Below are 26,459 nucleotides of genomic sequence, written 5' to 3'. Positions count from 1 at the left end.
AAGAATCTATCTGAATGCAAACTCCAAGTCTAAATCCAAGATACTCAAGGAGTCAAATGATTCACTGTCAGCCGAACATGTAGGATTCTTTAAAACTTACTACAATGCACGTCAATCATTCTTTTGGAAGGGGATGAGTCATGATATTCAGAAGTATGTAGCAAAATGTGACACATGTCAAAGAAATAAAAGTGAAAATATTATGACACCTGGATTACTTCACCCCTTAAACATTCCGAATCAGAAATGGGAAGAAATATCAGTGGACTTTATTGAAGGATTACTCATATTTGAAGGCAAGGACAAGATTTTCATAGTGGTCGACAGACTCACCAAATATGTTCACTTTATGGAAATAAAGAAATCAGACTTAGCTAAACAAATCGCTAAAACTTTTTTCAAAAATATATATAAATGACACGGTTTTCAGAAAGTCATTGTGAGTGATAGAGATGCCAAATTCAGGGGTAATTTCTAGGAATTGTTCAACCACATAGGAACCTACCTAAATATGAGTTCCGCTTATCACCCTCAAACAGATGGACAAACAGAGGTTGTCAATAAATGTTTGGAAGCCTACCTACGTTGTTATGCTACAGAAAAATAAAATAAGTGGGCTCAATGGTTGCATCTTGCTGAGTGGTGGTATAATTCTACTTATCATACGTCAACAAAAATGACGCCATTCCAAGATTTGTATGGATATGAACCCCCAAAGTGGAAGGATCTAGCTACCGTCCAGACAAATCTACCTGCTGTTAAAAACCAACTAGAAGAAACCCAAAAAATCGTCCAAACCCTAAAAGAAAACTTGAATAATGCAAGGAACCGTATGAAGCAACAAGCAGACTGAAACAAAACCGAAAGAGAATTTGAAGTCGGAGAATGGGTATTTGTCAAGCTCCAGCCATACAAATAGTTGTCCTTGAAACAAAAAGGAAAAAATAAATTGGCACCGAAGTTCTACAGACCATATCAAATCAATAAAAAGATCAGCCAAGTTACATATAGTTTAAGCCTTCCAGAGAAAAGTTGTGTTCACAATGTCTTGCATGTCTCCTGCCTTAAAAGGGCATTGGGTGACCATCAATCAGCGCAAACAACGCTTCCATCCCTAGATGATGAAGGAAGGGTCATTTTAGAACCAGAAGGTATCTTATCTACCAGAGAAAGGAAGCTTCGATCTCGTGCAATCAAGGAATACTTGATCAAGTGGAAGGACTTACCAGAAGAAGAAGCTTCTTGGGAGACTGAAGCGTTTCGTCAACAACATCCATCGTTACGTATGCTTTGAGGACAAAGCATTCTTTTGAGAGGAAGGCAATGTTATATAAAAAATTAGTTAGTTTATAGTTTATTAGGCAAAGGGCATGATCAAAGATCATGCCCATTCACCAAGAGGCACCCAAGGCAGTATATAGCCAAGGCCTCTCACAAAATGTAAACATCATCTATTCATTTATTAATAAAATATTTATCATGGCTGTCAATAGCTAAATTTGTGTGTTCCATCACATAACATCTTCTATTCTTTTGTTCACACATGCGAGTTAAGGAGGAAGAATTCTGAAGCTTTGACCTGCATTGACCAGCATTGACAGTTTTTCTGAGGTCTGTTTAACTGAATTTATGGGCAGTTTAACTGCAGGTTGACCAACCTCTTACTGGGCAGTTTGACTGCAGATTGACCGACCTGTTTCTGTGCAGTTTGACCAAAGGTTCTGGGCTGTTATAGGAGGCCGAATTTCGGCCTTACTGAGGTTTACTGATGTTTCTGGGCAGTTGCAGGAGGCTGAGTTTCAACCTGTTTGACCAGGTTTGACCTATGCTAGATTGTTGGTCTGAGTGACCAAGTTTGACTTGAAATATATCAGATTGTATTTTGTTGAATTGAACAATTTCTCCTAAGAAAAGGTTGCTGGGTTTTTCCCATGTTTGTGTTTTCCCAGGGTACAATTGTGTCTCTTTTGTGCTTGGCTCTCTTTATGATCCTATTGACATTATTGCGTTACTGTTGAGATTTTCTATGTACAATTGCTTAATGATGATGTGACATAAGCTGACTTGTTTAGGAAATTATTGGAAAGTAATTATCAGATTAGAAGATCAATTCCTCTTATGAAAAATCAACACTTGACTGATATGTTTTTGTAAATAATTCTTTTAAATCTTTTAACAGCTTTTTAAGAAACGCTACACATGTTTCATTGTTTTATTACTCTACTCTGTTTTTTCACAAGTAGTTTTGCGATGGTTTAATCAGTTTTGTTGGAACTTGTGAAGTCTTATTGTTCTGGTTTATATAACCATTAGTGTGTTGCAATTCTATGGTGGTTACTCATTGTCAACTGGCATTTCTGGTATGCAGGTTGAGAAGTTATGTAAGTGCCCTTCTAGTAAACCACTAGCTGTAACTTTCACTGGCCTCATTCAGTCATGTGCAGCATCTGGGCATATACATGACTGTGTATCTATTTTCCAGTATATGCGGGAATTCTGTGCCCCAAATATCGGCACCATCAATTCTATGATAAAAGTTTATGGACAAAATAATATGTTTGAAGAAGCCAGACTGTTGTTTGAGGGAATTAAGAAGGGGAGAATGGGTCTTCAAAATCCTGGCAGCGGTGATTCCAGGGTTAGTCCAGATGTCTTCACATACAATTTAATGTTGGAGGCATGTACTGTGGCGCATGAATGGGATTATTTGGAAAATGTATACAAGCAGATGGTTCTTCGAGGTTACTCAATTGATCAGAGTCAACATGCATGGCTGATAGTTGCAGCTTCCAGAGCTGGAAAGGTGCTTTTCTTCAAAACCTTTTAGAACATGGGCATGATATATAAATAATGACAGCTGCATCCATAGGACTGCACTTATCTAGACAGTAGGAACTATTTGAACTCTCACCCAAAACAGACATGTAAGGCAATCAAATCTCTAGGAGGTCATGAGTTCTGTCCATTAATTTTGTGTGGTGCATCATGCAATTTCCCAATGCACTGCCATCCATTGAATTATTTTTGTAAGACTTTAACTGCAAGAAAATGAAAGAGTCAAAATTATTCCTAGCTCTAAATGTAGTCATATGTGATCAAATGCTTACCTCTGTAATAAGCAAACACCACAAATGAAAGTCTCTCTCATGAATTTTGCTACATGGACTGTTAACATTTCCTTGTCATCTATTTTATTCACTAATGTCTTCCACCTTTGTACCCAGTGTTGCAAATAAATATCTCCTAAGGTGACCTGTCTTAGCATCAAAATCGTTTGTGCAATTCTTGGGTATTAATAGCACTCAGAAACTAAAGAAACCAATTTTCAACCGTAGCCATCACCCTTACAGAGTAGAGGAGGATAATTTTCAATGGCATGGGCAAGCATGCCACAAGATCAATAAATATACTATCCCATTTACTTTCAAGGCTGTAATAAAGGACTCAACATGCCAAATATGGGATTCTTTTATGCTTTATTAACTTGCTATGCCTCACCAACAATGATGTACTGAGAATTATTTTCGTTAATAATCCTACCTCTGTGCATCTCCATAAATTGTATACCTTCCCATGCAACCAACTAAAAGGACCATCACGAAACTCACACAGGTCTTTCTATTTGTAACTAGCATATTTGGAAAAAATATGCTACTGGATTATCAGAACTAATTTAGCTAGTTGCAAATGTTTTAAAATCTATTGAAACTAGTTATTCTGCTTTTGGACCTCTTGCTGATCAGATTTACATTGTTGCTAAGATCCAAGCAACCTTGCTGGATCCTCAACTTGGAAATCCTTTTAATCATTATTTGCTCAGTCCCTTTCTATAAATATGCATTTTTAAGCATGGGACTAGGGGGTGTTAGTCTTTGTAGCATCGGATGTGTTCTAGCCTTGAAATTTCGTGGAGAGGCTAGAATGCATGAGGTCTCCAAAACCCAAAAATTGTTTATGGAAATTCTGCCTAGAAATGACTTAATTAGATTATTAGTCAGATTTTAAATATTTCTCAAGTCTAAACTTAAGGAATATGACTAATTAATCAGAATTAATTAAGTTAAGGTGTGATTGTTCTAGAAACTCGCATAGATCGACTTCAAGTTAGTCCTAGCCATCGATTAAGATCTAATCTTGGTTGTTGAAGTCTCAATAGAGGATTATAAGAAGAAGTCGATGGGGCTTGGAGAAATCACTTGAGCAATTCGATTTCATGAGCAGATCGATTTCCAGAGTAGCAACAGTCGGTTGTTGGAGAGAGGGCCAGTGAGATTGAAGTAGTGAGAGAGGGGCAGGGATAGTGAAGCCAGAGGAAGGATTCTAGTTCCGGTGAGTGCATTTGCAGAGGCAAGTGAACCACAGTGAGGGTGACACAAAGTGTTGAAGTTTCTAAGTCTAACAGTTAGAAACCCTCCATGTACTTTTGGATTTATTCCTTTTATTCCTTCCTACTTGTTTTGATTAATTAACAAGTTATTTACCATGTAAATATTGAAAATAAACACAAGTACATGCTCAACACATTACAGATCACCAACTGAAGGAAACAGAAACAAGCACACAAATGACACCGTTATTTTTGGACTAATGTCCCTGGAAAAACCCAATGCAGGAAAACCGGTGCAGCTATCTGAGGGTTTGATTTATTAAGCAGTTTTAGAATACAATTTGGGTGCCACATCCAGCTCACCCAATAGAGAAAAATCTTGGCAGTAGTACCTCTCCTTCGGAGACTGATGCTCCGGTTGAAACCCCTAATAAACACTCTAGCAACTCCTCAGCTCCAATCTGCCCTACAAAAGAACCCTAGTGTCAGCCTCTTCTGCCCTCTGCGTCAGCTTTCTTGGCAGTTCCGGCAGTTCCAGTTGTTACCGGCAGTTTCGGCTTCTGCCCTCTGTGTCAGCTTTCCCAACAATTTCGACAATTCTCAGTAGTTCCGAATGTTCCCGACAGTTCCGGCTTCTACCCTCTATGTCAGCTTTCTCAGCAGTCCCCAGCAGTTCCACCTTTTGCCCTCTATGTCAGCTTTCTCAGCTGCTGTGCTGATCCCCCCGACACTATCTCTACCTCTCTGCTTCTGTATTCACTGCCCCTTAGTTGCAACTCCAGATCACTCTCTCAACTTTCTCAGCAATCCCAGTGCCAAAAAGTTGAAATCCTGATCTCTTGGTGTGTTCTCCAAGTGACCCTCAAGCCTCCTCTTATACTTTTCTCGTTTACAAATCAACGACCGAGATTAAGTCCCTAATCAATGACTAAGATTAGAGCTGGCTTGATCCATGACTTTTCGACCATTCTAACACAATTTTATATTAATTCACATTAATATTTTAATTTCCCTAAGTTTAGACTTAGGGACTCCATTAAAAATATTGATTGTTTTAATATCTCCCAAACTGTTTAGAATTTGCCCAAACCCTTTCTGGGTATTGGAGATCGCATTTGCCTTAGCCTCTCCACCAATTTTCATGACTAGAGCACATTTGATGCTACCCTCAATCAACACTCCCTCTTAGCGAGGATTGTGCTCTAGTAATACTCCTCACTGAGCATCACTCTGATCATTCGGCATCGGTCCTTGTGCTGATGCTAGGCCTGCTACCCAACATCCTCTGAATTGTTGCATCCTGTACTGCTACCCATGGCTCTTCCACTACCATTGTTGCATCTGTACTGCAACTCCCTCTGCATCCGTGCTGCTACCCATGGCCCTGCCACTGCCACTACTGCATCTGCACTGCAACCCCTCTCATCACGTTGCATTGTGCTGCCCATAGCACTACCACTGCTAACTGCTGCACTGCAACTCAGCTACTGAGAAGTAAGTAACTGAATCTCCCAACTCTGACATCTCCGTCAACCTAGAAACACTCTTGATGCTGAAGCTCCCTTTGTCACTGATAAGTGCTCCCTCTCTGACTTCTACGCTGCTGCAACAACTCCATGCATCTCGCACCGTTGCACACCTCTGTCCAATCTTGCACTGGTGCAACACTCCTGTGCTTCTCGCACTGTTGCAGCCTGCTAGCCTTGCGCTATCCTGGGAATCCTGCACTGTAGCTCCCTCTGTCGCTCCATCCGCATTTGTCTCTACTGACATTGCCAATATTGCTACTCCTCTTCGAGGCTCCTGTAGCAAGGTCTAGTCCAAGAGGCTAGGTACCTCGAGGATCCTGCCCCTCATTGCATGTAGTCTGCCTGACTACAGCTAGATGTCTCCCCACTTTTGCTCAAGTGGTGTGTGCGCAGTCATGTCACAGTCATCGTCTGTCTCCACTTCCTTCTCTGTCCTTGTTGGCACTGCCTTGGTCTCAGAGGCCTCTCCCTTACTCTTCTTCCTTGGACATTGGGTCGCATAATGACCCAGCTCCCCACAGTGGAATCATTTGACCTTGGAGAGGTCCTTCTTCTTTTGTTTCTCTTGCTTTCCCTCAGATGCTAGGGCAACATCCTCCTCCTCCTCCTTCTTGATTCTAATCCTCTTGCTGCTGCTTCCTATCTCGGTCACCCTCCTGATCTCTTCTTAGCGAAGAGCCGCCCACATTTCCTCTTAATCTTGAAGGGTCGCCTTGCCCAGTATGCTCTGGACAAAAACCTCCCAGTTTTATGAGACTGCATTCAGGGTTGTTCTCACCATCAACTCTGGATCTGGTGTGGCCCATATGGAAGTCAGCTGATCTGGGATCTCCTTCAATCGACCGAGGAAGTTGTCGATCTGTTCTCCCTTCTACATCTGGTATGACCGCAGCTGATTTTCTAGGAGCATCTTCCTTTGCATGGAAGTATGCTGATACAACTTGGTCAGGGCCTCCCACATCTCCCATGCCATATTCTTCTTAGCAATATGTGGTACTATATGATCTTTGACCCCATCAAGAATGATACTCTTGCCCCTCTCCATTGGTTCCTCATACCTATCATTGTCAGCTGGGTCAACAGGACCGCTATCGTCTTCAAGGCGAAGTGCTTGACATGATTTATGTCAAGTACAGATAAGATTCTGGCCTTCCAGACTACGAAGTTTGAGGCTCCATCTAGTCTGTCCTGGTCTCTTACTCCGTGTAGTGCCATTACACTGCTCTTCTACTTCTCTCATGGAGGTTCTCGATGTGACTCCCTTTGAGCCTCGATTTCCCTCCTAGAAATCCTTCTGCCGATGTCGAGATGCCCCCTACTCTGATCATCTGTGCAACCGCACCACTGATTCGGATTTCTCAGCTAGAAACCCTCAGTAGCAAATCCCTCCTCTTAGGCCTTGCCTTGTGAGGTACTGTTCTGACAACAGTACCCCACCAGCTCCACTCTGTAACTTATCCACAACCTCCTAAACCCTAGCAACCTGAAGGTGAGAGCTCCTAGGATCTGCGGAGTCCCAGCACCAGAAAACTAGCTCCCTAAGCCAACTGCGGTAGCCCTTCTGGCCTCTGCGTGGCTCTGCGTGAGCCTATCTTTGCCTCTCGCAGCCTCCTCTTGGCCCAAACTTGATGACGCAGGCACTGCGTCACCCCTTCCTTGCTATTTTGCAGCTAGGAACAACTTTTGTTACTCGGGACAACTGTTTTCTGCTGTTGCTGCTCTGCTCCGCTGATGTCCTCAGTTCTCCTATGATCTACAACCACACTCTGATACCATGTTGAAGTTTCTAAGTCTAACAGTTAGAAACCCTCCATGTACTTTCTGATTTATTCCTTCCTACTTGTTCTGATTAATTAACAAGTTATTTACCATGTAAATACTGAAAATAAACACAAGTACATGCTCAACACATTACAGATCATCAACTGAAGGAAATAGAAACAAGCACACAAATGGCACCATTATTTTTGGACTAATGTCCTCGGAAAAACCCAATGTGGGAAAACCGGTGCAGCTATCTGAGTGTTTGATTTATTAAGCAGTTTCATAATACAATCTGGGCGCCAAATCTGGCTCACCCAACAAAGAAAAATCTTAGCGGTAGTACCTCTCCTTCGGAGACAGATGCTCCGTCTGAAACCTTGGATAAACACTCTGGCAGCTCCTCAGCTCCAATCTGCCCCACGAAAAAACCCCAGTGTCAACCTCTTCTGCCTCTACGTCAGCTTTCCCGGTAGTTTCGACAGTTCCCGACAGTTCCGGCTTTTGCCCTCTACGTCAACTTTCCCGGCAGTTCTTGGCAATTCCAGCTATTCTCGGCAGTTCCTGGCTTCTGCCCTCTGTGTCAACTTTCCCGATAGTTCCCAGCAGTTCGGTAGTTCCCGACAGTTCCGGTTGTTCCTGGCAGTTCCAGCTTCTGCCCTTTGCGTTAGCTTTCCCGGCAATTCCGATTTCTGCCCTTTGCGTCAGCTTTCCCGGTAGTTCCGATAGTTCCCAATAGTTCTGACCATTCCAACTTCTGCCCTCTGCGTCAACTTTCCCGGTTGCTGCGCTAATCCTCTCGACACTATCTCTGCCTCTCTGCTTCTGTATTCACTCCCCCTCAGTTGCAACTCCAGATTACTCTCTCAACTTTCTCAGCAAACCTAGGCCCAAAAAGTCGAAATCTTGATCTCTTGGTTTGTTTTCCAAGTGACCCTGAAGCCTCCTCTTATACCTTTCTCTTTGAGATATCAACGGCCGAGATTAAGTCCTTAATCAACGACTAAGATTAGATCTGGCTTGATCCATGACTTTTGGACCATTCTAATACAGTTTTATATTAATTCACATTAATATTTTAATTTCCCTAAGTTTAGACTTAGAGACTCCATAAAAAGTATTAATTATTTTAATATCTCCCAAACTACTTAGAATCTGCCCAAACCCTTTTTGGGTATTGGAGATCTCATGTGCCTTAGCCTTTCCACCAATTTTCGTGGCTAGAGCACATCCGATGCTACCCCAAATCAACACAGAGCAGTGCAGTAGCCTCTAGAGGCAATTTCAAATCTGCTGGGGAAAGTTGAATTTCAGTGCCAGAAGCTGGGTAGAGGTTCCAGAGGCCAAGAGAGACATTTTCCCAAACAACAACAGACCAAAGGGCTTGAGGCGAAGTTGGTTCAAGCTTAGTGCAAAAGTGACTGCACTAGGGTGACACAATAGCTATGCATAGCCAATTTGGACGACTCAATTTGAGTTGAGGTCAGAGCTCGAATTTTCCTGTGGAGTGAGGAAATTCCTCACTAGACTTTTCTTGCCAATTTTGCTCTGTAGGATTTCCAGTTTCGGCATCCAATTATACTTAGATTATTTCACTGCTGCATAATAATAAAACCCTCAGCTATTGCATTGGTTTTCCTAAGTTAGGCTTTTCCAGGGACATTGGTCCAAAATAACTATCATTTTATGTGTGTGCTAGTATTTCTTCCACAGTTTATTTGTGTAGGTTGCAGTGTGATTGATTTAGTATTTGCTGTAGCAAACAGTAAATAAATTGTTAAAAATTAATTTAACAATTAGGAGAATTATTTCCAGTCGCTGCAACAGGATTCGGATTTCCAAATTTTCACAGGGGGAGATAGGATTTTAGGCATGATGAGATGGCTCAAAATTTATATTTTTCACTTTTTCTCTTTGGTTGGGTTACCCACCACTAGTTCGTGACGCCATAGAAGAAATTTTTCTCCTAGATTTGTTTTCAGCCGATAGCCAACACCCGCTGATAGCCACCAGAGTAATCGATGTTGTGTCAGTTGATCTCCGCTCCTCAAGCCAGTCATGTCCCCTCGTCCATCTATCGAGATTGTGTGTTTGAAGCTGGGTCATCCAATCCTAAAGGTATGTCTTTCATTGTGCAATCGAGTGCTTATGCTTGTTTTTCTTGGGCACACTTGGGTATGGATTATTGGGTGACTTGGAAGGAGGAAAGGTTTCGACTGTAGTCTTGTTCCCTCACCTTAAATGGGGGGTTAATCCTCAACCATAGTCCCGTGGGATCTCCTCTACTGGCATATAGCTTAGGTTGGGCACTACTTGGGAAACCTTGAATTCGGTAGTGTGGTCCCATTTTTCCATTCCACATTTTTCACTTCCCTCGGCACATTACATGCCCTATTTCATCATCTTCTCTCTTTGGGTCCACAAGGCTCTGGTAGTCCCCCTCCACTTGTCCACATGTTTGGGTTGGGCCTAGAATGATGCCCCAGAGGTTGGTGCAACTAAAAAAAAGATAAAAGCATAACATGGCCACATACATAAGGGAATTATACCACCAGATGCAAAAGATGGTCGCCACAATATAAATAACGCATGGGAAAAAGCCAAACATGAGCTCTACCCCTTATCATAATGGCCATCACCCTAGTTCCTAGGGCCCCTATCAGTGCCCCCTGCATCATTAAGGAACCCATGCATGTCACAACCCCTGGTGGGCGATGAATTGTCCCACCTTAAGGGGGTAGTCACTTCTATATCATACACAACATGCTCTCATTCCTTGGAGCCCTGAGCAGTAAAATAAAAGGAAAAAGGAAAATGAAGAAGGGTGGAAAAACAAAGGTCAGGGTAACTCATGTACCATGAATGCACCCTCCTACATTCATACATCCAAATATGTGGACATTCCTCATCATCACCACCCTTGAGCCCGTGGCATTTGGTCTTGAGATACGTGTGTCCCAATCCACCTCATCATTATTCACATGACACCTAACACTTGAAGGATGTATTGTGGACATGTCCTTTCCTTTAGGGGTTGTGAACAACTAATAGGGTCGTGCTGATGCTGCGATTTCGCAAGTGTCGCTTTCATGTTTACGGCTCACTTTTGCTTCCCTTCACTTTAATGTGTCGTTTTCATGTTATCTTCGCTCTGGCATGTGTCACTTTCAATGTCTTTCACATTTTGCAAGTGTCATTTGCACTTTTCTCTTACCATCGTGAATGTTGTCTTTTGGTATGGTAAGTTTCGCATATCACATAAGCGTAGTTATGATTTATTTCAAGGGGTAACTTTGGTGCTAATGAATCCTACTTATTATGTAGACATGTATTACACTCATTCCCAAAGTTTTGGCATTGTCGCAGAAGTGTCGTCAGTATCGTCGCAATCTTTTGTGTTGCACTTGGAGGAAGCTGTCGTATTGTCGTTGCATTGATGAGATTTTATTTTTCATATGTTTTGAGCTAAGTCACCTTACACGAGGATTCAAGATTCATAGGATTCAGGGATTTGAGTGTCGGATTCGGACACGTTGATCCCCTGGAACAGGACATATAGGATTTGTTATATATTATTTTATTAAAATACATATATATATATATATATATATATATATTAAAAATTAGATATTTCTTACACAAATTCGAATTAATGATACAAATTCATTGATTTCAAACATAGATCTTCATCTATAGCATGCATAGTACATACAAAATTGAAAATTCAAATACATGTTATTGTCAGTGGTCACATAAATCATGATTCATAATTCATAAATGAAAGACAACTGACAACTACAAGATAGTAAGATAAAGACACTAAAAACTGTAGTTTTCTCATTAAGCCATCAAATCAAAATGTGTTACATAGGTAGTGCTGGTGCAATGCCAATGGCGAATAGAAATAGAAAATATAAAACAACTATAGGTATACAAGCCTCAAGGCAATAGGTAGTCATCAATCCTCAGAGTCATCATCAGAATCAACGTCAATGTCCTCATCATCATGGTCACCACTGCTCTCCTCTACATCCTTCTCCTCCCCTGTATCCATAGTCGCCTCTGCATCTGCTGGTGTGGAGGATGACCCCTCTAAGTCATCAAATCTAACAGGCTCTAGCACTGGATCATTGAGATCCATGTTGGCCAATGCCAACTCAACACTGCTGTCCAGACCCATATCATCAGGAAAGACATCCCACATCTTTGTCTTTCCCCTCAACCACTCTTCTCTCTGCCTGTAAATAAGACGAAGGTTGGTGTGCACATACACCATTGTCTCTGCCCTGGACTGCTCAAGCTTGTTCTTCTTCACACTATACAAATTCCCATATGTGCTCCAATTCCTCTCGCAACAAGAGGATGAAGTCACCTGAGAGAGGAGCTTCATGGCTAACTGCTGAAGAGGAGGGCTTGTTGCCCCATGATTTGCCCACCAAGAATAGGGCTTCTTAGCTCCCCTGTCTCTAATCACATCATATCCTGCAAAGCGACCAGTGCCAGTGGAAAACTCTGCAAAGGCATCCTCCACCTCATCAAGCAATGCACTATCCTAAAAAACCCGCCTGAATGCCTCTTTCCTACCCTGTGAGATTTCACCATCCATGTGAGGAGGGAATCTGCGGGAAGGTCCACCATTCAACCACTCATGGCTGTAGTATTTTGGGTTCAGTGAGTGAGCCAAACAATGTAAAGGTGTACAATTCTTGTCCCATTTGCTGACAAGAATATCCTGTATAGTATCACAGAAGGCCTCTAGTGATGTCTCATACTCGGGGCACTCACTCTGTAGAATAATGCTCCTCACAGACTCAATCATGGAATCCCATCCCTCATAAACCTCTCCTAGGATGGGTTTGTCTGTATCTGCAAATCGAAGCAAAGAAATGATAGGGTCCATGACCCAAATAATTAGATCTACCCTCTCCCACCAAGCATCATCTAGCACTGTGTCCTTCACTCTTTTAGAGGCTACCTAATCTGTCTTTCTCCAAAAAGACCAAAACTCAGAGAAATAACCATGGACCCAAGAGCGGTCTTGACCTCCCTCAACCTCTTCAACATCATGAATGAAGAGGCAAACCGTGTATCAACAATCTTCAACAATGATAGATTGGTGTACTCTTTGTAGATAATGAGGGCATTTGTATGATTTTGCATAAAGTTACGAATATGTCATGCATCCTCAATAATGTTACCAATCCAAAGGACATCAGAAGCATTGGATTTCAGTGCTAAGTTCAATGAATGGACAATGCAAGGTGTCCAAAACACTTGTGGATATTTAGCTTCCACAATCATGCCAACAACCTTGCAAACAGGTGCATTATTTGTAATGATTTGCACACAAGAATCAACACCTACATCTTCAATAACTTTAATAAATAACTCACCAATAAATTGTGCATCCTTGTATTCTCCAAGTGTATCCACTGCTTTCAAGAAAACTGGACCATTCAAGGAAGACACCATGAAGTTGATGATTGGGTGTTGTGCTGGATCTGTCCATCCATCAGAAACAATGATAACCCTAGATGTTGACCATGATGCTACAATAGGCTCAAGCATTTTTTGCACCTCTTTTTTTTCCTTTGTCAACAATGTGGTTCTCAGCTTCTCTGACCCAGGAGGCACATACCTTGATGGAGCCGCTTGAGTTAGAGCTTGGCACATCTCAATAAATAGAGGTGAGCGTGCAACATTAAATGATATGAAGTTTTGGTAGAAGAAGAAGGCAATGGTGAGATCAAGCTCTTCCCGTCTCTCTTTTTGGAAAATCTTGTCCATTGGACCAAGTTCAATTGCTCTTCTTTTTGCTGCTTGTCTCCCAACAGAAGCAGAACTCTCAAATGGAAATTTGGTGGTGCCTTTCCTCAAAAATGGAAGGGGGTCTTCATTCTTGGCTTTTCTTGATTTTGCAGCCACATTTTCCATACCAACATTGGACTCCTTGTCCATTTCTTTCCTCCTTTGGAAAGGAACAACTTTACAAGCTCCAATTCCACAACTTGGTAAAGCCAACAAATAGCCTTTCACACGGAAATATGTGCTTTTGAAAGCAATGTGACAAAAGTTGCATCTCTATTGCACATTGCCTCCTCCCTTCCCCTTGGTGCTTGTCCCATCCTCTCTTGTGACATATTTCCACAAAGGATATGTTGTCTTTAGGTCCTGATCTTCCCTCAACATTACTTGCAACAGACTCTGATGATATTGGGGGAGAGGGGCATCTCCAATGGAGACATTCTTTCCCTTCCTTTGCCCCCTAACTGCTGTCTTTGATTGAGCCATGAATACTGTAAAAAAAATGAACAAAACATGCACAAATTTTGTAAACAAAAAATCATATGCAAACTACTATAATAGAATAAGAAATGGAAAAAAATGGAGTTGAAATGCACTTACCTGGTGCTTGAATATCCTTGCCGAATGCTCTACTTCCTTAGCTCCTTGCTGCAAACCCTTAGCTCCTTGCCCACAGCTCAAACTATGCAAAATGAAATGAGAAACAATGTGAATGAATAAAGGAGAAACGTCCTTTTTAACCCGCAAAAGTCGTTTTTTTAGGATACGAATCCTAGAATCAGGGTTCGATGTGCCCGTACGGGATTCGTACGAATCTTGTACGGACACGTCGAGTCCTGTTCTGGGATTTGAATTCCTAGCGAATCATATCCGATTCGCGGGATTCGAATTCACTAGGGGGTTTCAACGAATCTGGTTACTTAGGTTTTGAATGATCAATGTTATGTCATTGATTGTTCTAAACGTGTGATCATGTTCAAGTTTTTTCATTGTTCACTTTGACCTCACTGATCTTGCACTTAGCCAAATTTTGGAAATTTCTTGCCTGAGCAACTTGTCTTCACTCGACCCTATTGAACTGTGCAGTGTGCAGTCTCAACCCTCAAGCTCAACCCTTGCCTCTTGGAACTGCGTAATGCACAGTTCCTTTCTTTCAGAACTGCGCACTGCGTAGTCTTAGTGCCCAACTCTGACCCCTTGATCTCTGGAACTGTACAACCCAGCTTCCCCGTCAGCGCCTTTGCACACTACACAATCTCAAGCCTCAAGCTTCCAGCCTAACTCCTTGAACTGCGAATTGCGCAAGCCCTAGGCCTCTCTCCCTCCTTCCAGTCTCAAGCCTCAGTCCTCGCTCCTAACCTCTTGAGTTGCACAACTGTGCAATCCATGAGCCAGTCTCCCAGTTCCAGCTCAGTTAGTGATTTCGTGAAGCATGTTATCTTAGGAGTTTTTCGGACTTATGTCATCCTGTCATGAGTGATTTCCAGTTGCAGGTATTATATCTTGTCATGACAGGATGATGGTGAATGGGAAGAAGGAGACCCTGCTAGAAGACACCTTTGGAGCCAGAAGACAAGCTAATCATTGAAGAGTAGATGAAGAGACACTAGCTCCTGACAAAAGATTAAAGATTAGGATCACATGAAGACTCCATATCAATCAACCCCTTAGAGGATGAATACAAAGCACATGCAAGATCCATCATGAAGATGCAAAGAAAGCAGCAAAAGAAGCAGCTTGGCAATGCCACATCATCATGAAGTTCCATGACATCATTGTCAAGGGTCACATGTGTCATAGTGTCTTGCCACATGATTTGTGGAATGTAGTTATGTAATTCTCCAAAATGAGCAAATGTAAAATATGTGGAGGACCAAGGGTCCCACATGGAATATCAACAATCATTATTGAATTCGAAAGTCATTGTAGAAGCTCAAGATTCATGAGGGAGGTCAAGAGTCACATGGGAGGTGAAGAGTCACCTCATTTGTTATAAATACACCCTCATAACTCAAGCAAAAGGACTTTTGGGACTTGAACTTTCACCTTGGATTCTCTAGCATTGGCATAGGAGAGAAGATCTTTCTTTGGAGAAGCAAGTGGTGACTTAATGTTCCACTATTGGGGCTAGTGTGGCAGCATTGTACTTGTATATCTTGGCACTTCCACTTAATATATGAAGCTCGATGAGCCAACACATTTTCATGCATGTATCGTGAATATTGTAGGACTATTCTTTAGATGTTTTTGCGGTATGTGTTTCGTTAATATGTACTAAGGAAATTGAACTATTTTGGTGGCTTTGGTACTTATCTTTTTGAAGGTGTGTTGTAGCTGGTTTTATGATTGTGGTTGGCTTATGAATTGCTTTGCAAACTAACTTGTGATCCTCTTACGCTCTTTTGTGTCTCTTTTAGGATGTACTATTACTTTTCTTCTAGAAGTTCACACTCTGTCTCACTGCCGTGAAAGTAACTTGTATACATTGCAATTGTTTGCCTCACAGAGTCAACTTGTTTGTTTCAAAGAATGTTGTATAACCTCTTATGTTAATAATGGCAGCCAAGGCAAATCCCTAAGGACAGTGGCAACCCCACCATAATTCCGGTTGGGGCTCCTGGAATAAATGGTGTGAGGTCTAATTGGGACTTCACATCAGGGAGATCCCTTTGGTTGATGGATTTCCAGCATCGTCAAAAATTGGCACTAGAAGGAGGGCTAGATGACAAGTTGTGCCCGTTGAGTATGTTTTGAATCTCTGATCTTAAATGGCTCTTTCCCAAATCGTAATCTTAGAATGTTTTTCTAACCTATCCCTTGGTAAACTTTTCATCTTCGCGGAACAGTTTCATGACTGTGAGGGTGGTGCATTCATAGTCAAACATATATTTTATTTTCGTGGTTCTTGTAAATCTAACAAAATCGATGATGAAGATGTTTGTATATTATTCACCCTCACTCTTGAAGGTCGAGTTAAGAAGTGGTGTTAGACTTTACCATCCACTTCCATTCATTCATTCGATCAATTTCTCAAGGAGCTTCATTAAGCCTTTGACAGGTATCATTATCAAGATGTATGTGAATCTGTAGAGGATTTTCTTAATCGATTTCTTCACCTTTGCTATGAATTTCCCGAGGGAGTGATTGATTCAGATTTTATCAGTGAAAAGTTTCAGAGCTTGGTTCTTCTCTCCTTGACATCTTTTGAATATGAACTCCTGGATGATGCTATTCTTCCAACTTACGTTGATCATGAGACACCCAAAATTTGTGAGGAGGAACCTACTATTCTATTTGTTCCTTGTCCTCCTCCTTTTCTGGTGCCTCCTGGTGACTTTTGGCACTGGATCTCGATTCTCCTAGCTGAATTTCGAACTACCTCTGAAGCTCTGTGCTGCCTCTGCGTGGCACTGCGCTACCTCTTTAAACTTCTCTAAGCCTTTTTTGCTTTGCACTCTCCGGATCTGGAAAACTCTCCCCCATACTACTATCTCTACCTCTCACTGCAAGAAGATCACTTGATCTCACTCCGGCAACACAATATTGCTATTCTTGAGAAATTTGATCTCTGATCTCTCACTCGATTTGTTCTCCAAGTACCCATCAAGCTCCTTCTTATAATATCTCGTTGAAGCTCCAACAACCAAGATTAAAACATAATCAAGGGCTAAGATTAACTAGGAGTTGATCCTCGTCTTCTTCTAGAAGATTCACACCTGATTTAATGAATACCCTTTAATTAACCAGATTTCCTAAGTTTAGACTTAGGGAACCATTTAAAAAAGTTAATTATTTTAATTAAATCATCTCTAGGTGTAATTTTCCCAAACGATTTTTGGGTATTGGAGAATGCATGTGTCTTAGCCTCTCTGCAAAATCTCGAGGCAAGAGCACATCCGATGCCTACACAAATCAACACAGTTTAGCAATTACATGGAGCAACCTCTACCATCTACGTCTCATGATTCCTTGTTTCATGATATGCTTGATCAACCTACTTCAACTTTTAATAAGGTTCAACCTATTCTTTCAAGTGATAATCAAGAATAAGTTAGTTGCATTTCACAAGTAGAGGGGCAAAGTGTTGAAGACATGTTCCATTTTTCTTCCCTCTTTCAGGATAACAATCTTGCATTTTTAGCTGAGCACCAATCTTGCAATCCTGATAACCTGTCAAATGATTTCAAATCCTTCATTCAAGTTGAGACTTTGGACAACCATCACCATGACATTCCTGTTGTTGAAGAATCTTGGCAATTAGAATTAATGAGATTCTTCTAGCATGCTAACTACTTGTGAGGTATTTTATTTTTTCTTCTTAGCACAATCTTCACTTGTTCTTAATAGAGTGTGTCTTCTTATATTCATCAAATAGTTACCAAAAACAAAGAGACAAGAACACAAGATGATTGGCTTTCTGCCAAGGCCAAAACCTCTTCCTCTTGGAGAGGAAGACCTGCACAAAATTCTTCTTATAGAGTTTCCAATTGACGAATACCAAGACCATGACCTTTGACCTATGATGCCATTCCAAGACCAAGACACCAATCCTCTTCTTCATCACTGTTGAGATCATCATCGCTGGTGCTTCATCATTGTTCCATCTTCACTTAGATCATTGTTGCATTCTCACTGAGATCATCTCTATTGCACCACCATTATTGTTACATCATTGTTGCACCTTGCTGCACCAAGATCTTCATTAGAACACCACCGAGACCATGGTTGCAACTGGGATCATGACTGTGTCTAGAAGGTATGCCGAGACTGTATGATCACAGAGATTCTCTTCATCATGAATACATCAAGACTGTGAGACAGTGATCACTATGACTGTGTTTATAATATATATGCCAAGACAAAGTGTTACCAAGATCCTTCTTCTAACATGAGACTATGATTGTCTTCTCCTGCACTGTGATCTTCACTGAAACTGTGACCATGTTCTCCTTGCACCGAGATCTGCCACAACTATGCCACTGTAATTATCCACGAGGTTTCAAAGACATTTGAAATGTGTCCTCATGTAATGTGGATTGTAGACTTGTACCCATCCGAAAATCACCCTATGACAGACCTCCAAAAATCTCAGACAAATCCGAGTTCTTCACTTCTGTTTTGCGGATACCCTAGTTGGGTATTTATATTAGTTATGTCTCCATAATAAGCCGACTTGAACCAACGAAGAGATGTGTCATTTATGCAAGCCAACATGATTGTCTTTTAATTTATTTGTAGGCTGACAAGATGAAGAGGATTGTGCTTGTCATTTGGAGAGCTTCTTCCAAGTATAACATGACTTTGTAAATATTACAATGACTCTTATTCATTATGACAAATCCTAAAGACATCAAGAATAAGTCTTTGATCTATGAATAACACTTCTTTCTCATGAAACCCTTGATGCAAGGAATATAATAAATATATTTTGTTCTCTTTATTACATTATTTACATTAGTCATAATTAGATGTCATTATGAAGACCGAACCTAGTTACACTTTCTTCAACACACCCTCTTAACTAGGGAGGTATTCATAATGGTACTTGGTCATTCTCAATTTGAAGAATTTCTCATAAGAAGAATCGGATTGGTAAGCCATCTGTATAGCATCATAGTTACCAACATTGTTTCCACAACAAGGCCTTGATTGTCAACTCTATCTCTCATCAGATCAGAGCACAATGTTGGCAAGACCAATGAGTATAGACACCTTCATCGTTGTCTCTCAAGGTACATACCCACGCATGTGTTCACTGAGTATGACCTTCTAGGACTATTCTTATCTTGGGTTCCCATCCCTCAAATAATATCGGTCCTCTTGCCTACTCTTATCTTGGATTCCCTACACATCCTCAAAGAGCATCGGATGCCAGATGATTACCCAATCCTCCATTCTTTCTTCCAAAGTGAAGACAAGAATGTTGTGTCTATTTCTCCCTCTCAACTGGGGAAGATATGTCCATTCCTTGAAGGAATGTACCCAAGCTTCCTTTTAATCAAGAACTTGTCAGAGCTCCCTCTTAGCTAGGGACTCTTCTACACATCAACTTCTTCTTCTTCGTGGGTCCTTTGGTTGCTTGATCAACTTCTCTCCTTGATGTCATGAAATTCAGTTGAGCTTCTTCCTTGTAGGGCAACAGCCATTGATCGCTTTCCTCCTTAGTTCATCACGTCATTCCTCTCTTCATGGAAAGTGGCCTTATTCATATCTGGAACCTTCATCATATGACTACTTCTTTCTTATCATGCTTCTTCCATCCACCACATGAATGCTAGTTGTACTTGTATTTACAACTCTTGTTCGAGTTGCCTCGCATGAACTTATCCAGATATTATTCAGGAAATCAAAACATAATATCAAATCATACCTTACGAGATGGCTCTTCATCATGAAATATTTCTGTAGGTATCAACATCTTGCATACATGTTGACACATCTCCCAAAGATATCCATTGTGAAGGGTCTTCATCTTTTTCCATCAGAGTCTTCATATCTTTTTGGGAGATTTCCTAGTTAAGTCTTCTTGGTCTTTTGGATGTTGATCACATTTATCAGGGTTGCTTATCTCACAATCTCTTCCTTCTCCACACATTCCATTCCCAGGGGCTTTCAATACGAGTTTCTTAATTGTAGTCATATTATGTTGATTTCATCTTTGTGTGTCTTATGCCTTCCTACATCCTTTCAGAGGAGGAGATTCTGTTTCTCTTGATCATGCTTCTTAAGCTAGAACTAATGATCCATGTTACCTGCAACCATATGACATGACATTATACTATTAAACACAAGCATACATGCCTTATTTTTACCTTCAGGTCATCGAGACTTCTTCCAGCAGCTTTCTTGATCTGCTTCATGTTATCATATCATCATGGACTTGATGTCTATGAAACTGTTATTAGATGGAATTTAGAGGACAGAACATAATGGATCAGATTAAAGAATGATCCATGCAGATTCTTCCTAACCTCCCGGGTTGAGAATAGTCTTCAATTATCATTAAGCTTTTATAGTATTACAAATCCTTAATATGTTATCGCAGAAAATTCGGAACACTTGCAACTTTGGAAGGAAGCTTAGCTATATTTTGGAATTCGTATTTTCATTTTTTTTCTGATTGTAAAGTATTTGCATTACTTATCTTACAAGTATTTTTGTTGCGTGTGTTCAGTGGCATTTGTTGGACCATGCTTTTGAACAGAGTTTGGAAATGGGTGAAATTCCATATATTTCACTTTACAAAGAAAAAATATGCCAAAGTTTACAGGAAGGAGAGTATGCTAAAGTCATCAGTTATACACATGATATGGCCCAAGGATCATTAAATATAACTCCAAATGAATGGATGCAGTTATTCAAGGAAAATGAGAATCGAATCAGAAAAGAGAGTTGGCAACAGCTATTGCATGAGCTGAACAGTTTAAATGCAGGTGATAGTGGGACAAACCCCATCTTAAGGAACCTGATAACATCTTTGCATCATTCAAGTGGGCTGGATACGCCACCAGACTCTAGAAAATGTATCAACACCCTGGGTATAGTAGAAGGTGATAAAGAATTAGAGTCTCATTTAAGCAATATATCACTAACAGGTGAAGGTGGGAAGATGACCAGCGACATTCAGAATGGAACTTGTACGGAGGCTGACCAAAATCAAAACAATGTTGTGGAAAAGTATACTCTGAACCCTCTGATTGCTGATATAATAAATGACAATTTGCACTGTTTTCCAGATTCTAATTTGCCATCTTCATATGAGATACTGAGAGAATGGAGGCAGAATATTAAGGAAAAGGTAATTGTCGAATGCTAAACATGGAAAACATAACCTGACTTTCTTTCTGAATCATTTTTATGATACTGTTTAATAGGAGATTTTGTATATTGCTGCATGTGTTCATTGCCCTTTTGAACACTAGATAGAAGAAGCTTTGGCAAAGTGGAAATAGCATAAGTGCATGCCGAACTGAATATGTGTTACACTCTTCTCTGACCTTTCAGATACTAAATGTTTGTGGAGAGTTCTATTGATACATCTAACCTTTCACTTGAGGCTTGCCAACTATTGCCATGAACCAGTGTAAATAGGGGAGATTAGAGCAATCAAAGGAATTTTTACTCCTGCTTTTGAGCTCACTTTTACATCTTATTTGGTGTCATTTTGTCATTTTTCCCTATCATGATATCAGCGATACTCTCTCAAATACATTTACTGTTTGTGGATGTTTTACACCTCTTTTCCTCTTTGAATATTTAATACAAAGTTGCTCCGTCCCTCTTAACTTTCATCACAAATAAAAATGAGCGTACTATGAAGAAGAAACGGGTTCTTTTAATTTGATGATTAATATAGTATGTAATGTGAAATGCTAAGGCTTATTACATGAAAGACGTTAAAATTTTGCTTCCTTAGATGACAATTTCTTCCTTAAGAGAATATAGGTTTCCGCACTTACCCATATTATTGCAAAAGATTCTGGTCAAACTACATACATAGTTTGAAGTCTAAAATTTTGGGTGAACACGTCACCCATCGTTGGGGAAGAGTAGAACCTATGAGGGAAAATAAGGATACACAGAAGGTCATAATAACATGTCCCCGTGACTGTATAATACATGACTGATACTTCAAGTGTCAAGATTAGCCTAGGAAATGTTAATGATCACTCTTCCATTCAGAATTTATTCGACAACATGGATCATATGACCAAGGTCGGTCAGGGTAGAGGAGGTCCCTGAATCTACAATACGTGATTGATACTTTAAGTGCCAAGATTAGCCTACCAAATGTTAAATATACTCTTCCATTCATAAGTTTTGCCACAACATGGATCATATGACAAAATAAGGTTAGGGTAAATGAGGTCCCATGTTTTCTCGTACACTTGGCTAAAACTGGATGCTGCATCCAAACTAGAATCAATCAACATATTTCTGACGTGAAGCCTAATTGTACAAATAAATCTGTATTGGTTATCCAAACAAAACATCATATATGTATTTATCAAACCAGAGTCATTTCTCAGACTTCTCAAGACTTATTAGGAAAGCCTTAGAAATTGAAAAGAAACCCAACAATCATAATAGAGAAGATGGTATCGAATTTAGTCAAACTTGGAACACATGTTATTGACTTCATCCTCACCCAAAATTTTTAGAATGTTTAGTAACTCTAGTTACCATTTCTTCTCATCATCCAGTCTTGTGCCTCTCACTAATAATCCTTCCACTATTTGTGTTTATTCATTATCTTAACCTTTTCTGCTCTCTTTTCCAAATTCATAATTTCAAACCTTTTAGCATGTTTCTTTCCCCGCTATTGTTATTTTCTCCTACATACATTTTTCTCCTCCTTGTTATTTTGCATTTGATTTCCTCTTCCCTTTTGTTTGCTTTTTGGTTTCTCCAAAAGTGTTCTCACCGTGTTTTGGTGTGCTTCATGAGATTTGGGGTAATGGCGTATGTATAGCTCCTGGATGATCCAAGATGAATTGATGTATGGGAGATGGTCCATGGTGGATTTGCACATTGGAGATAGCTTACTCAATGGTTGCTCTGATCTTAGTTGGGTGTTTGTTGAACATTCTTGCCTAGTACATTGGAGTTCTCTTGATAGCTTGTTCAATGTCTTTCAATATGGCAACATGGAGAGTTTCATTTGCTTAGAGAATGCCCTACTTAGGAGTAGTGTTGAGCATCTTAGAGGCCAATAGGTCGTAGGTAGCAAGGGGTAGCTTGGATTCTTGGATGGAGGCTTGGAATCGACTCAGGGACCCTTGGGTTATGAAATTATTCATGCAAAGGGAGTGGACCCAGTGGAGTACATGGGTTAGGAGGAGCAATGGAGTCCTTGTGGGTTTGCGATGGAGGGGTGTAGGCACACCATTTGTAGATACATCATCTTGGAGCCCTTATTGTGTACGACATCATCTTGGAGCATGGGATATGTACTCTTGGAATGAGCACTTCGCCTGTGTAGGCCTAGATGAGTTATTGTAGGTTGCTTGTAAGGGCATTCACCCATGTATATATTGTTGGCCTATCTTACCTCTCATATATAGAGAGGAAGGAGAGAGTCCTTTCATCATCTTCATTATTGTACTCTTTTCTTTATACTTATCTTCTTAGAAGAAGTTTCTATAGTCCATGAGAAATCCCTAGGAGTTATGAAGTCTAGAGAGGACCTATTGGCTTGGTGCTTGATCCTTGTGAGATATGACAATTTACTCATGTGAAGAAGTTGGCGATGACAATTCATTCTTATATATTCATTTGTATTTGATCTATCTTACTCTCTTGGACTTGCTAGGGTTTCTTGATCTTCTTAGAGCTTCTTGAAGTCTAGTGTTAGGGTTTGATCCCTTGGAGATTTAAGATTAGGTTATTGTGATGAAACCCCAATGTGTATTTGGTGAATAAGGAGAAGATAAGTGAATGTATTGTCTTGGAGGACTTGTTTGAGTGATTTGTGCGTGTTTGAGCTCCTTGGTTGAGCAAGGGTTTTGGAGATCTAGTGGATTGTGTAGATTAGTGATAAAGCTATGGTATGTGCAACAACTTCATCTTGTGTATATTAATGAATTTTTCATCTGTTCACAATTTGTGCAAATTACAGATTTGATTTCTAGCCATGTATGTTTTTCATGAATTATAATTCACAACTATATATTTGTTGAATTGACATAAGGACAATTTTGATGAATGATTAGACATCATAATTGAATAAGTTAAGGGTTGTTTAGCTAATATTATAACTGCTGTAAAAGTGAGTTTTCTGATTGTTTTATGCATGATAATATTTTCTCAAGGGCTGAAACTTATCAAGACATTTTGGTGTCTTTTCTCCTTGGATTGCCTAGAAGATTGCATTGTTAAGAATTGAAATGTTGTTCATTCTCTATTGATGTTTTATTATATTTTTTTAACAGCCTTAAGGCTGTAAATTCACAGGGTTACAATCCAAGAAACCTCTGTTCAAAGAGGTGAAATTTCTATTTTTGCATTAACTAGTTGCATCTGTAGAAATTTCTACACCTTTGTTCTTCTCTACTCATTTCAAAATTTTGTACCATCTCTCATCTCCTAAGCACCTTATTACCTCATTACTTGCAAGGGGTACTATAGCAACTTTTCACTTGCTTTAAGGAGATGAATGAAGATTTTACATTGATTAATGTTTGTTGTGAGAAGGTTATAGCTGGCAACGTTACACCAAAGAAGGTTGGTAATTGTCATTGTGAAAACTAGGAGATGACAATTATGTAACAGTTTAAACGGCTTGCTCCAATGTCACCTGGATTACTTAATGAAAGGTCAAATTTGTCGAAGAAAATTGAATAAGTTGGGACTTGTTGCTGCAAAATCTAGTGGGACTAGTGCAAAGCCTCTCTAAGCAGGGTTAAACCTTATGGCAAGAAGAGAAAGGGTTGCCACTATCACTTCAACAATCTTTCTCCTACTCTTTAGTGGTATATGGGTTAGAAATCCACACACTTGAGGTTTGGTCTATGCCTTAGCTAGGAAACATAAACACACTGAAGATGCATGTTGTCACTCTCGCTCAATTTGTATACAGAATTGCGACAACGGTCAGGGAAGGTGTTGTCACTTTGATCCCTTCCCTCTCTGTTTAGGTTGTCTCCTAACTGCAAAGTAAGGGGGGTAGTCCCTATGGATAAGATGATGAAGAACTTGTTGGGAACCAACAAGTTAAGGAGACACCACTAAATGGCCTAGAAACTCGATTGAAATTAAGAGGCAAGCATGGTTATTTAGCATGACTAAATTAAATTTCTAAAGATCACAATTTAGAGACTAGTGCCTTGGAGATTAATTACTTGTTCAATATGAATTAGAATTCCAAGTTACTGGATGAACAATTGTTGCAATATGCAAGTTCTATTCTATATGAAGTGCAGGACCTAAAACTATGTGAAATGCAAACTCTTGGTTACTTTTAATTATATGCCTAATCTAAGTGATTCCTTCTCCTCAATTCTTTTGGAACTAGTCTCAAACACAAGTTGTAGAGAGAAGCCCAAAAGAAGGAGGCTATGGCCTCATTAACAATACCTCTCGTGGGGTTCTAACCACCTAGATGCCTCCGTCCCTACAAGGGATTACCCGCAAGAGAACTGCAAGGTCACCTATGTTAAATACGAATGAGGGTCTAGAGTTCTCAAATTGTTTGAAGAAGGTGGTCCTGCATTCTTATAACCAAGCTTATGCTTAGAGGTACGTTTTATAGAAATGCACTTCTATCCTAGGATGAAGATGCAAGATGTGAGTGATAGCTTCAAGGAGATTATTAAATGTATTAAGTACTTCAACAACATAAATCACTTGAGTGCTTACAATGATATTCAATACAAGAGCAATTGGATGAAACACTTAGAGAGAAATTGAAATACTATCTCAATGAAACAAGATAAACCATTCCAATGAAACACAATTAGTAATTCCAATTATCCAAGAGACTTATTAGGTTCCTCTTGTGATATAATTTGTAGAGTGTGAAAATTTACGAATCTAACACATCAAAAACCCCTACTGCAATATTTTATTTACTATCTCCTACTTGTTCTTTGCATTAACATGTTGTTTAAATACATAAATATCGAAGTAAACACAAATGCAGCCTTCACAAATATATAAACCAACAACTGAAATAAACTGAGACAACACAAGGGACACCGTTATGTTTGGACAATCGTCCTCGGAAAAACCTAATGCGGGAAAACCGGTGCAACATATATGGGGGTTTTGTTATTAAGTAGATTTTGAATACAACTAGGGTGCCAGAAATGGCTCACCCTCTAGAGAATATCCTTTGCAGAAATACCTCTATCTGGAAACAGATATTTCAGCTGATCAGCAATCGGATGAACAATCTCACAGCGACTCTGGTTGTTCCTTGTGCTGGACAGCAAAAGCTGCTCCACGCACTCCTCTAGAACTGTGTCACCCTCTTCGGCACTGTGTCACCCTCTCTGGTTCTGCGTCGGTCAATCAGATCTCAGTCTGTCTCACTGAAT

General features: G+C 40.1%; 1 protein-coding gene across 2 annotated transcripts in view; it reads left to right on the top strand.

The window, feature by feature from the left end:
* The window catches only part of LOC149242002 (pentatricopeptide repeat-containing protein At5g67570, chloroplastic-like), a 274,597-nt gene extending 253,110 nt beyond the window's left edge, over positions 1–21,487 (top strand). For both annotated transcript variants that reach the window (XM_089374112.1, XM_089374113.1), the window contains exons 8-9: positions 2,369–2,803; positions 20,597–21,487. In XM_089374112.1, coding sequence (XP_089230238.1) covers positions 2,369–2,803; positions 20,597–21,238 — 1,077 coding nt within the window. In that variant the 3' untranslated portion in view covers positions 21,239–21,487. The remainder of the gene's footprint in view (positions 1–2,368; positions 2,804–20,596) is intronic.
* Positions 21,488–26,459: the final 4,972 nt, after the last annotated feature.

Source organism: Pinus tabuliformis, chromosome 8 (assembly GCF_031772625.1).
Source record: "Pinus tabuliformis cultivar Carrire ecotype Pingquan chromosome 8, CPIR1, whole genome shotgun sequence".
Classification (NCBI taxonomy): domain Eukaryota; kingdom Viridiplantae; phylum Streptophyta; class Pinopsida; order Pinales; family Pinaceae; genus Pinus; species Pinus tabuliformis.
This window is presented reverse-complemented; position numbering and strand designations above follow the sequence as displayed.